Below are 13368 nucleotides of genomic sequence, written 5' to 3'. Positions count from 1 at the left end.
TAAGTAAGCATTTCACGGTAAAGTCTACACTGTTGGTTAAGGGCTTGTAAGTAAGCATTTCACGGTAAAGTCTACACTTGTTGTATTTGGCATTTCACGGTAAAGTCTACACTTGTTGTATTCAGCATTTCACGGTAAAGTCTACACTTGTTGTATTCAGCATTTCACGGTAAAGTCTACACTTGTTGTATTCAGCATTTCACGGTAAAGTCTACACTTGTTGTATTCAGCATTTCACGGTAAAGTCTACACTTGTTGTATTCAGCATTTCACGGTAAAGTCTACACTTGTTGTATTCGGCGCATGTGGCAAATAAAGTTTGATTTGATGTTGGTCACGACTACAGCTGACGAGGACAATTAAAATAAAAACTTCTCTCTCCTCTCCACAGGTGCAAATCTCTCCCCAAAGCATTAGTCCAGAGAGACAGTTCCTTCCCAGATGCAGAGACAATTTTGATTTCATGTGGGCCCCTTGTCTAAGTGATGAGACAGCTTTTTTTGTTTGGTGTGCACTTTGTTGTGCCTCTGTTTGATTGCTCCTTTCAGAGCCACACTAACACCTACCCATTTTCCTTTACCCATCAATCAATCCCTATTTTCCATCCCTCTCTTGACGACGCATCTCTGGGTAATTGGAACAGCCAGGTGTTGGTGAAGGAATGCATCCTATCTATAGGGTTCCAGAGGAGAAGCACTGTAGGTGGGACAGAGTGAGCTGAGAGAAAGTGACACGGCTGGACTGTGTGGTGCTCAAGGGGGGAGTGTCCTAATGAGGGTGGCTGTGCTGGTGTGCCTGGCGGGGCTGTGTGAGATATTTCTGGGAGTGGTATCCTCCTATCCTCTCCACTCCATTGAAGATGGGACCAGGTGGTGCTGTCATATTAAAGAAATTTCAGCAACATGAGATTCTCCACTTTAGGACAGTCAGGCTGGTGAGGTATGGTCGTTACCATCCTGCCTATCTCCAAACAGGATGAAAGAGTCAAACAGTATCACTTCATATCTTCACACATTTCACTCATTTCAGCCAGAACCATTTCACACTGTTTCTCATAAGAGCTGTGACTAAATTTAGGGTGTGATAACAACTCCAGTTTTGCAAAAGAGGTTGTTTTCTCTCTACTGCAATTCATTGTGAATACATGTCCTATACAATAGTGATTTGCTGGCTGATTAGAAATGCAGTGCTTCCTCAACTGGCCTATATGACATCTAAAGAGAAGTCTGGAAGCTGTGAGAGTTGTCTCCTGGGGAGCTAGGGCTCTCAGTACCAGCAGACTGAAAACCATATTGGAAAAATGACATGATGGGCAGAAAGCATATAGTGCTGATTAGACCTTTTATGTGTCCATTTGAAGTATGTTGTGAAATTGCATATTGGACTGTGCATGTGACGTACAATTACAATAATCCTGACATCGAGACAGTGTGTCTCTGGTGGGCTGTCTGAAGGGGGGCTCACCCCAAGCCCCTGGTGCATTGTAGTCTCAGACATGGTTCTGCTGAGCAGGGGAAATGGCCTCTCAGTGAGCAACACACCCACCTGCCCCATTCAAACCTTACTTTAAACCCAGCTGGCCGCAGAAGGAGGCGAGATGGGGTGGCAATCCAGGGGACAGAAGTCTTTCAAACTGTCCGTCAGGGTATTGACCAACATCCTCCTGTAGTGGGAACTTCTACGTATTGTACGTTAAATCGTTTGTGTAATCACCTGATCACATCTCTGCTCTAAAGCATGTGTTGTGGATGGACTGGTTGTGCAGTTTGATCCCCTCGCTAAGCCCTCTTCTTCCTTGCTGTGCCACACTGATAAGGTTCAGTCATTTGCCAACCTATTACCCACTGAGCTGGTCAACTTCTGCACTGACACATCCCAGCAATGGTGCCAGCAGGCCCTGGTCCACACAGTAACACCTGAGCAATTAGAGTTTCCACTGTGTTTAATGTGTCAGCTACACAGAGACATGGAGCAGCTTTGCTAAATGTGCGATCTTACAGCACCTACACCACTCACTGGGCTCCAAGAGGATCATGTGGAGGTCAGCACAAGAAAAAAACCTTTGTGTGACCCTTGTTTATGGGCTGAGAAAATATCATATTCTGCCCCTACAGTCTCCATATTAGAGAATTAACTTTGAAAACTAGGGAGGAACAGCTACATATTGTGTGTTGTGAGTTTAGATGAGGTAGAGAGAGTGATAGAGACAGAGAGAGAGAGATTACTGTTCGTTTTTATGGTTTATTTCACTTTTGTCTATTATCTATTTCACTTGCTTTGGCAATGTTAACACGTTTCCCATGCCAATAAAGCCCTTACATTTAATTGAGAGAGAGAGGTGTTTGGGGTGGGGTGGATAGGGTAGGGTAGGGTAGGGTAGGGTAGGGTAGGGTAGGGTAGGGTAGGAGCAGGACAGATTACTGTAATGCTGTACAAAAGTATTTTGGGGATGATAATAATCCTCTCAATAGAATGGGAAATCATTCTAAAGCTTTTGGATAGTGCTTATTGAATACAAGCCTGAATGAGAAAATATAGATTTTACTCTGATAATACAGTCTAAATCAAATAGCTTTGGGCAACTTCTTTAATGGGTAAATGAGGGCCATTTAGAGAATTTCTCAACTCTCAACTAATTCAATGTTTTGATTATTAGTCTTAATGACCTATAAACTGATTATTTTAGTGGTGATTTTTTGTCAACTACCTGAGAAGCATGAGCATCCTCGCCATCGTTTCACCATCACCTGTGGCTCCTCTGGCGAGCAGAAATATTGAACCACTCAGTAAAATGCAATTTCACACAGTAAGACATGTCTTCAGGGGTCACTTCTCCATGAGCCCCAAAAGCCTATGGTTCCATGATTACACACTTGGGCGATATTGTGTTTGAAATCTGCTAACATTTTGGTAGCAAATTCTTCTCTCACCTCTCCACCCTAAGGCGATGTGACAGTCATGATTCTGATTTGTGTCTTTAAATCTTCAAAGCATTCATACAAGGTTATGTGGCATGTGCATAAATGTGGCCACGCAGCAGGGTCTCATAGACTAGACGTAACATATAAAACTACATCCGGGACAATCAAATTAGTATGATATGCTACGCTTGGTATAGTTACATAAGACATATGTGTGGGCGTATAATGCGAACGTCTAGCAACCCAAAGGTTGCATGTTTGAATATCCTCAAGGACAACTTTAGCATTTTAGCAACTTTTCAACAACTTACTACTTTTTAGGGACTTTGCAACTACTTAGCATTTTAGCTAACCCTTCCCCTAACCCAGGGTTTCCCAAACTCGGTGCACGATTTGGTTTTTGCCCTAGCACTATACAGCTGATTAAAATAATCAACTAATCATCAAGCTTCGATCATTTGAATCAGCTGTGTAGTGTTAGGGCAAAAACCAAAACATGCACCGCTTGGGGTCCCAAGGAACGAATTTGGGAAAAGCTTCCCTAACCCTAACCTTAACCCTTTTAGCTAACCCTTCCCCTTTATCCTAATGCCTAACCTTAACCCTAACCCCTAACCTAGCTAACTTTAGCCAGCTAGCAAACTTTAGCTTTAGCCACCTAGCTAACGTTAGCCACAACAAATGGGAATTCGTAACATATCATATGTTTTGTAAATAGGAACATATTGTATGTTTTGCAAATTCGTACCATATCATACGAATTGTTATTCTTCACATACGATACGACATGGATGATGAACATACACAAATGAATAAACCCCATACAAAGGTACATATCATACTCAAAATTACATACAGAATGAAACGAAATGCTCTGAGACCAGGTTACATATAATTATGACACAGGAATTGTAGGATACATCACATTGTGCAAGTGAACACGGATAAATACAGGGATGGATTTATATGGAATTCCTGTATTTATCCTTACTTTAAGATGTATTACAAACTGTACAGTGCTATAGAGAACCATGCAGAGCTATTTTCTCTCAAACGAGCTTGGCATCTAGCCTATACATTGACCACTGACAGACATTAGGGGAGCAATCGCTCACATAGAATAGCCCATGAAGTATGCCCAAATAATTATCATAAGCCTACCATTAAAATATTTACCCAAAGTGAGACTGGTTGCACAGAACATTTATTTTGTATATATTAGGCAAACGCACAGGAGAAACTACAGGACACACGATAGTCTACTCACTCCCAATTATGCATTATCTTCCCTACTTCTGTTTCTAAATGATTGAAGCCAATAACTAGGTTACAACTAAATGCGACGTTTCCCCATCACTGCCATATAAAGCAACCTATTTGATTTCTCAATGTTCACTGAATGCGCAGGAGTTAGCTTACAATTACACACCAGAGATGGCATCATGCTGATATGCTGATGATGAACTATGAGGTAGTTTATTTCAACAGCCCTACATGTAGGCCTATGTGGTTAAAAGTTCAGCTATATTATTCCAAAAACTGCTTAGGCTACGTATTTAACCCATAAAAATGTGTGTCCACTGCAGTTGCCTAGGTTCAAAGATTCATTGTAAAAGTGTCGAAAGACTATAGGCTCTTACCACCCCCATGTCCATCTGCTCAGCCGTCAGAGAGGGTGCCGCTCGAGCCTGAGATAAAAACCAAAACATAGGCAGCAGGAGCATCTCTGGAGAAATAATCCAAACGCGCCGCACGGACTTCCACTTACGAAAAAATTGACACATCATGCGCTGCCACTCGCTGCTCATACAGCGCTCAGACACGGGTCCCTGCCCCCGCACCACCAAATAAATCACCCAGGTCCGGATCCCTCGCATCCGTTTCCAAAACGGAATGGAAGAGAAGTCTACCTCACTGTTGCGCGTAAACACATGAAACACATATCACACAGAGCCGAAGATGCCAATAAAAACATTGAGGAATTTTGCAGTTAGTTTCCACCAAGATCCGCGTCCTGAAAAAACATTTCAGTCATAGGCTATTGCTGTTCCTCAGTGGACCACATTACGCCGACAATTATTTACAAATACATATAACTTATATTTCCCGGCATAGGAGTATGTACGCTATTTATCTATGAATGTGCAAGATACCCACGGTGCAACGAAAATGAATCCGTTCAATTAATATTCCCTCTGCAACACTGCAATACCGGCAAGCGGAGGTAGGCTTGCGCTCCCTGCGCGGAGCATTGGAAACTGAGACTGACGCACGGTGAGAGAGTGGAGAGGATTTTAACCAGGGATGGGAGGAGAGAATAAAGTCGCCTAATTCAGTCCACATAGAATGGGCATAGTATTGAATCTATGACGCGCTTTTAATTTTGTGACCTCGGTTTCAGAGTGACAGGTGCAACAGTGTGCATCAGACAAACATGCACAGTTTGGAGATGGCATCTCTGAATAGATTATTTCGAATGAAAACAATGTTAGTCCACAGGTTAAAATGTAGGCCTATATCATTAGCCAAAATAAAATGATAGAGGTGAAATCCATAGTTAAATGGCCATGCCTAACACAGAGATTTTACATAGGCATACCCATAGGCTATAGTACCTGGTGATGTTGCAAAGTTACCTAGGCCTATGCGTAGGCTACATGAAGCAAGCCTACAGTAGCTGATGTGGAAACAAGGATGTGTAGAGGGTTAGGTAGGCTTTAAGCTTAGCATGGGCGAGGTGCTAGGTTAAGTGTATGGGGAGAACGTTCTCTGGGGGACTGTTGTCTAGTTCCCTGTAAATTACCAGGATGTCAGTCACTGAGCACCATGTTAGGACCTTTTTAGGACGTTCTCAGGACTTTCATTTTACTACTCTTCAGGACGTGGTTTGATGGACCTTGGGAAATGTTCTTCGGGGGACCTTTGCCTAGTTCCCTGTAAGTTACCAGGATATCACTGAGGACCATGTCAATAGCTTTTTTGAAAATCTTGACATGTTCTCAGGACTTTCATTTGACTAGTCTTCAGGACATCACGTGATGGTCCCAAGGGAACGTTCTCTGTTGGACCTTTGTCCAGTTCCCTGCAAGTTAAAAGGACATAATTGAGGACCATGTTAGGACGTTTGTAAGATGTTCTCCAGACATCTGTTTTCAGGGTGAAATGATTGACAAATGGGGCCTTGCAGTATCTAGAAAATTATGATACGCAATAAGGGCCCACCAGCCTGCGATTATTACTAGAGCCAAATAACTGATGTAATTTACTATTTTTGTCTGGCAAACACACACACACACACACACACACACACACACACACACACACACACACACACACACACACACACACACACACACACACACACACACACACACACACACACACACACACACACACACACACACACACACACACCAGAAGTTTTCCATCTATTTGAATACTACATATACTTCCTTCTAAAGCAGATTTCTGCCTCACTAATGATCCCCATTTATCCATCATTCTCTGCCCCACCTGACCTAACTGTAGCCTATAGGAATCCATAGGCTGAATCTATGATAAAGTTTAAGGAATAGTTAAGTATCCATTCCTCCTGAACCTATGGATCTGCATTTCAAACACGGTTCCTGTATAAAACCATAAATAGATATATCATAATTTGTTAACTATTTGGGGTGTTTAGCAAATCAGGGAGACATGTTACGGCTTTCTGTAGTTGTTAGAGACCAGGAGCCCCCAGAATGTACAAGTGAGTGTTCAGGGAGCCAACTGACACCCAATTAAATATACATATATCGCCAGCAGCAAACTCCTTGGACTGAAAATAATGCGTATGCCTCTAAAATACAGAAGCGGTTATATTTTCTCCCCCTCATTACTCTGGCATTTCAAAAGACATCATAGAAAACCACAAACCAATTTGGAAAAAAGTAGAGATCATCACAATTACACAAAAACAGAGGGGTTCACAATGGAAAACAGACAATCACATCATCCACATTCTTCTTTAGCAGATGAGTTACACTTTGTTGTTGTGGATATAAATGATTTCATCTTTGTGTTGTGGCGTTCAAAGTCATAAGTAAGGAGAGAGACTGTAACAAGTTGAATTAATATGCAGTGATAGCCCTATGATACAAGGCTTTGTATGTAAATGGGTGTCTGTATCCTCAAAAAGTTATACAGCTGCGCTATTGACAGCATCTTGACTGGCTGCATCACCACTTGGTATGGCAACTGCTTGGCATCCAACCGCAAGGCAATACAGAGAGTAATGTGTACAGCCCCGTATATCACTGGGGCCGAGCTTCCTGCCATCCAGGACCTCTATACCAGGCGGTGTCACAGGAAGGCCCTAAAGATCATCGAAGACTCTAGCCACAGACTGTTCTCTCTTTTGAGTCATCACATACACTGCTGCTACTGTTTATTATCGATCCTGTTGCCTAGTCACTTTACCCCTACCTATATGTACATATCTACCTCAATTATCTTGTATCCCTGAACATCGACTCAGTACTGGTACCCTGTGTATACACAATGAGTAACAATAACTTGGCTATACAGCGCATTCGGAAAGTGTTCATTCAGACCCCTTGACGTTTTCCACATTTGATTAATTTTAGAATATGGCTGTAACAAAATGTGGAAAAGGTCACGGTGTCACTCCCTGACCTTAGAGATCCTTTTATTTCTCTATTTGGTTAGGTCAGGGTGTGACTAGGGCGGGCAATCTATGTTTTCTATTTCTTTGTTGGCCTGGTATGGTTCCCAATCAGTGGCAGCTGTCTATCATTGTCTCTGATTGGGGATCATATTTAGGCAGCCTTTTCCCACCTGTTGTTTGTGGGATCTTGTTTTTGTGTAGCTGCCTGTGAGCAGTCCAGTACATCACGTTTTGTTTTTCTTCTATATTGTTTTTGGTGAGTTTAATATTGATTAAACACGTGGAACTCTAAGTACGCTGCACCTTGGTCCATTCATTCAGACGATCGTTAGACACGGGGTCTGAATACTTTCCAAATGCACTGTATAGCCAAGTTATCGTTACTCATTGTGTATTTACTCCTCCTGCCATAACTCTTTCTCTATTTTCTCTCTCCATGTTTAGGAAGGGCCCGTAAATAAGCATGTCACTGTTAGTCTACACCTGTTGTTTACGAAACTTGCGACAAATAACATTCGATTCGATTTTATGTGTGCTTAAACTATAGTCTGTTGAAACGTTTCAGAAATGTTTCAGAAACATATGCACAAATACAGCCTTTCAATGAAAAACAGAAAACATGAGAGGTTAAGCGATCTGTATGATGTTGTTAAAATTCCTACCACTGTTTGAACCTTGACTTCATTATCAACACAATTTCATGGAATGTTCATACAAGCGAAAAGAGGCCTAAAGCTATCCAGAGATGCATAGCCAACACACACAAACACCTTCCCGTCTCCCATGGTCTATTCACATTAGGTACAACAGTCTCTGACTGTCATTCATCTAATGCCTTGAGGACCAAGACAGTTATCAAAAAATAAGTAATGTTTTCTTTGTTCCCGACAAAAGCAGTATGAAGTTATCAGAGCCAAGGGGTAATATCCCTGCATTACAATCTCAAGTCGCAGACCTAGTAGTAACATTATGTTAATGTTTTTAAATTGTTGTTTCTAATTGGATATTTAGTTGTACAATAGTAAAGCTAGAATATTAAGTTAAATCCCCTGTGACAGTTTATATAAACAATCAAAAATAATGAATGACAATTACAACCAACGACTTGACACTGGCTTCCATGTCATATGATGTCACTCAGGGCGTCAATTCACCCCCAAAATCTGAGGGGGCACAAAGTTAGTGAGTGAGTGTGTGTGTGTAGTTAATCCGACCCTCTCTGCCTAGTCATCGCCATTTTACCTGCTGTTGTTGTGTTAGCTGATTATCTGTTGTTGTCTCACCTGTTGTTTTAGCTAGCTCTCCCAATCAACACCTGCGATTACTTTATGCCTTGCTGTATGTCTCTCTCAAATATCAATATGCCTTGTATACTGTTGTTCAGGTTAGTTATCATTGTCTTAGTTTACAATGGAGCCCCTAGTTCCACTCTTCATACCTCTGATACCTCCTTTGTACCACCTTCCACACATGCGGTGACCTCACCCATTACAACTAGCATGTCCAGAGATACAACCTCTCTTATCATCACCCACTGCCTGGGCTTACCTCCACTGTACCCGCACCCCACCATACCCCTGTCTGCGCATTATGCCCTGAATATATTCTACCACGCCCAGAAATCTGCTCCTTTTATTCTTTGTCCCCAACGCTCTAGGCGACCAGTTTTGAAAGCCTTTAGCCGCACCCTCATACTACTCCTCCTTTGTTCCGCGGGTGATGTGGAGGTAAACCCAGGCCCTGCATGTCCCCAGGCACTCTCATTTGTTGACTTCTGTGATCGAAAAAGCCTTGGTTTCATGCATGTCAACATCAGAAGCCTCCTCCCTAAGTTTGTTTCACTCACTGCTTTAGCACACTCTGCCAACCCTGATGTCCTTGCCGTGTCCAAATCCTGGCTTAGGAAGGCCACCAAAACTTCTGAGATCTCCATACCCAACTATAACTTTTTCCGTCAAGATAGAATTGCCAAAGGGGGAGGACTTGCAGTCTACTGCAGAGATAGCCTGCAAAGTAATGTCATACTTTCCAGGTCCATAGCCAAACAGTTCGAACTGCTAATTTTAAAAATTAATCTCTCCAGAAATAAGTCTCTCACTGTTTCCGCCTGCTACCGACCCCCCTCAGCTCCCAGCTGTGCCCTGGACACCATTTGTGAATTGATCGCCCCCCATCTAGCTTCAGAGTTTGTTCAGTTAGGTGACCTAAACTGGGATATGCTTTAACACCCCGGCAGTCCTACAATCTAAGCTAGATGCCTTCAATCTCACACAAATCATCAAGGAACCCACCAGGTACAACCCTAAATCTGTAAACAAGGGCACCCTCATAGACGTTATCCTGACCAACTGGCCCTCCAAATACACCTCCGCTGTCTTCAATCAGGATCTCAGCGTTCACTGCCTCATTGCCTGTATCCGCTACGGGCCCGCAGTCAAACGACCACCCCTCATCACTGTCAAACGCTCCCTAAAACACTTCTGCGAGCAGGCCTTTCTAATCGACCTGGCCCGGGTATCCTGGAAGGATATTGACCTCATCCCGTCAGTTGAGGATGTCCCCGCGATATGCAACTGTTCAGGGAAGTCAGGAACCAATACACACAGTCAGTCAGGAAAGCAAAGGCTAGCTTTTTCAAGCATAAATTTGCATCCTGTAGCTCTAACTCCAAAATGTTCTGGGACACTGTAAAGTCCGTGGAGAACAAGAACACCTCCTCCCAGCACTGAGGCTAGGTAACACGGTCACCACTGATAAATCCATGATAATCGAAAACTTCAACAACCATTTCTCAACGGCTGGCCATGCCTTCCTCCTGGCTACTCCAACCTCGGCCAACAGCTCCGCCCCCCCCCCCCCCCCCGCAGCTACTCGCCCAAGCCTCCCCAGCTTCTCCTTTACCCAAATCCAGATAGCAGATCTTCCGAAAGAGCTGCAAAACCTGGACCCGTACAAATCAGCTGGTCTTGACAATCTGGACCCTCTATTTCTGTAACTATCCGCCGCCATTGTCGCAACCCCTATTACCAGCCTGTTCAACCTCTCTTTCATATCGTCTGAGATCCCCAAGGATTGGAAATCTGCCGCAGTCATCCCCCTTTTCAAAGGGGGAGACACCCTGGACCCAAACTGTTTCAGACCTATATCCATCCTGACCTGCCTTTCTAAAGTCTTCGAAAGCCTAGTCAACAAACAGATCACTGACCATCTCGAATCCCACCGTACCTTCTCCGCTGTGCAATTTGGTTTCCGAGCCGGTCACGGGTGCACCTCAGCCACGCTCAAGGTACTAAACGATATCATAACCGCCATCGATAAAAGATAGTACTGTGCAGCCGTCTTCATCGACCTGGCCAAGGCTTTCGACTCTGTCAATCACCATATTCTTATCGGCAGACTCAGTAGCCTCGGTTTTTCTAATGACTGTCTTGCCTGGTTCACCAACTACTTTGCAGACAGAGTTCAGTGTGTCAAATCGGAGGGCATGTTGTCCGGTCCTCTGGCAGTCTCTATGGGGGTGCCACAGGGTTCAATTCTCGGGCCGACTCTTTTCTCTGTATATATCAATGATGTTGCTCTTGCTGCGGGCGATTTCCCTGATTCACCTCTACGCAGACGACACCATTCTGTATACGTCTGGCTCTTCCTTGGACACTGTGCTATCTAACCTCCAAACGAGCTTCAATGCCATACAACACTCCTTCCCTGGCCTCCAACTGCTCTTAAACGCTAGTAAAACCAAATACATGCTTTTCAACCATTCGCTGCCTGCACCCGCACGCCCGACTAGCATCACCATCCTGGATGGTTCCGACCTAGAATATGTGGACATCTATAAGTACCTAGGTGTCTGGCTAGACTGTAAACTCTCCTTGCAGACTCATATCAAACATCTCCAATCTAAAATTAAATCTAGAGTCGCCTTTCTATTCCGCAACAAAGCCTCCTTCACTCATGCCGCCAAACTTACCCTCGTAAAACTGACTATCCTACCGATCCTCGACTTCGGCGATGTCATCTACAAAATAGCTTCCAATACTCTACTCAGCAAACTGGATGCAGTTTATCACAGTGCCATCTGTTTTGTTACTAAAGCACCTTATACCACCCACCACTGCAACCTGTATGCTCTAGTCGGCTGGTCCTCGCTACATATTCGTTGCCCACCTGCTCCAGGTCATCTACAAGTCCATGCTAGGTAAAGCTCCGCCTTATCTCAGTTCACTGGTCACGATGGCAACACCCACCCGTAGCACGCGCTCCAGCAGGTGTTTCTCACTGATCATCCCTAAAGCCAACACCTCATTTGGCCGCCTTTCCTTCCAGTTCTCTGCTGCCTGTGACTGGAACGAATTGCAAAAATCGCTGAAGTTGGAGACCTTTATCTCCCTCACCAACATTAAACATCTGCTATCTGAGCAGCTAACCGATCGCTGCAGCTGTACATAGTCCATCTGTAAATAGCCCAGCCAATTTACCTACCTCATCCCCATACTGTTTTTATTTATTTACTTTTTTGCTCTTTTGCACACCAGTATATCTTCCTGCACATGACCATCTGATCATTTATCACTCCAGTGTTAATCTGCTAAATTGTAATTATTCGCCTACCTCCTCATGCCTCTTGCACACAATGTATATAGATTTTCTTCTTTTTTTCTACTGTGTTATTGACTTGTTTATTGTTTACTGCATGTGTAACTCTGTGTTGTCTGTTCACACTGCTATGCTTTATCTTGGCCAGGTCACAGTTGTAAATGAGAACTTGTTCTCAACTAGCCTGCCTGGTTAAATAAAGGTGAAATAAAAAATAAATAATAAAAATAAAAATACAAACGGGTGGGGGGGTTGTTTATTTGAGAGCCAGCATTGAGACGGTTTCTGTCTGCCTGTAATTGTGTTTATCGCACTGTGTATCTCAACCTGCTGCATTCTGCATCTCCACTGCCAGCTCTGCCTAATGGGCATTCCCATTGGACAGGTTAAGACTACAGTCTTTAAACACTCACAAACAAACAGACAGAAATGTCAACTGGGCATTAATTAATCTCTTTGCTTTTGTACTCTCTGGACTCTTGTGTGTGTAGGTACTGAAGTGTAACCAAAAGAGCTCAAGGACAATAGCGTACTGTAGAACATGAAAAATGGATCTATACACACACAACAAGTAAAGCTTTCACTGTTAATGAGGAATATTCACATCACATCTGATTCCTGTGTTGTCTTCTCTTTTGCAGGCTATAATGTTATTCATAAACAGATTTGACCAAGACCCCAGACCTATCTGTGAGAAAATAAGAAGGCCATCTGGCAATGTTAAGAGGCACATACAGATGATGCTAAGCCATATCTATTCTGTTTTCTTTCTTTGTATCCCCCTGAGAACGTACCTCTGTGTCTTCTTTTTTCATTCCGATCATGCCTTCTCCTTCCATTCACATTCAGTCCAGTGCAGCTGTAAAAAAACAGAAAGATACCTTATCTGAGAGAGAGTTTGGCTTTGGTATTTTCAATGCAGTTTTTGCTTTCTCCTCTATGGAAGCACCAGACTTTAAAAGAAAGTAAGTGCTGTTATCAACCTGTCAAGTGTCCTTTTGTTACACACACCCACATCCTCTGTCCCTGTGACCTGAATGTGTGTGTATGTGACAAAATCCACAGAGGTTCTACTGTACATGGATTACCCGTATCATGAGATAATGGCCCAGGGCCTTGCTAATACTATTCTTTTAGAGACATCTTCAACATGAATTATCTTCATTGAATTATCGTGGGAAAAGT

General features: G+C 43.2%; 1 protein-coding gene across 2 annotated transcripts in view; it reads right to left on the bottom strand.

Annotated features, from left to right (window-relative positions):
* The window catches only part of mmp17a (matrix metallopeptidase 17a), a 121469-nt gene extending 108423 nt beyond the window's left edge, over window positions 1-13046 (bottom strand). Inside the window, exon 1 of one of the 2 annotated variants that reach the window (XM_046370301.1) lies at window positions 12978-13046. In XM_046370301.1, coding sequence (XP_046226257.1) covers window positions 12978-13022 — 45 coding nt within the window. In that variant the 5' untranslated portion in view covers window positions 13023-13046. Of the gene's footprint in view, window positions 1-4561; window positions 5212-12977 lie in introns of those variants that run through there. The other variant, XM_046370300.1, reaches the window with a different exon arrangement.
* Window positions 13047-13368: the final 322 nt, after the last annotated feature.

The sequence above is a fragment of the Oncorhynchus gorbuscha genome, linkage group LG11 (genome assembly GCF_021184085.1).
Source record: "Oncorhynchus gorbuscha isolate QuinsamMale2020 ecotype Even-year linkage group LG11, OgorEven_v1.0, whole genome shotgun sequence".
Taxonomy (NCBI): Eukaryota; Metazoa; Chordata; class Actinopteri; order Salmoniformes; family Salmonidae; genus Oncorhynchus; species Oncorhynchus gorbuscha.
This window is presented reverse-complemented; position numbering and strand designations above follow the sequence as displayed.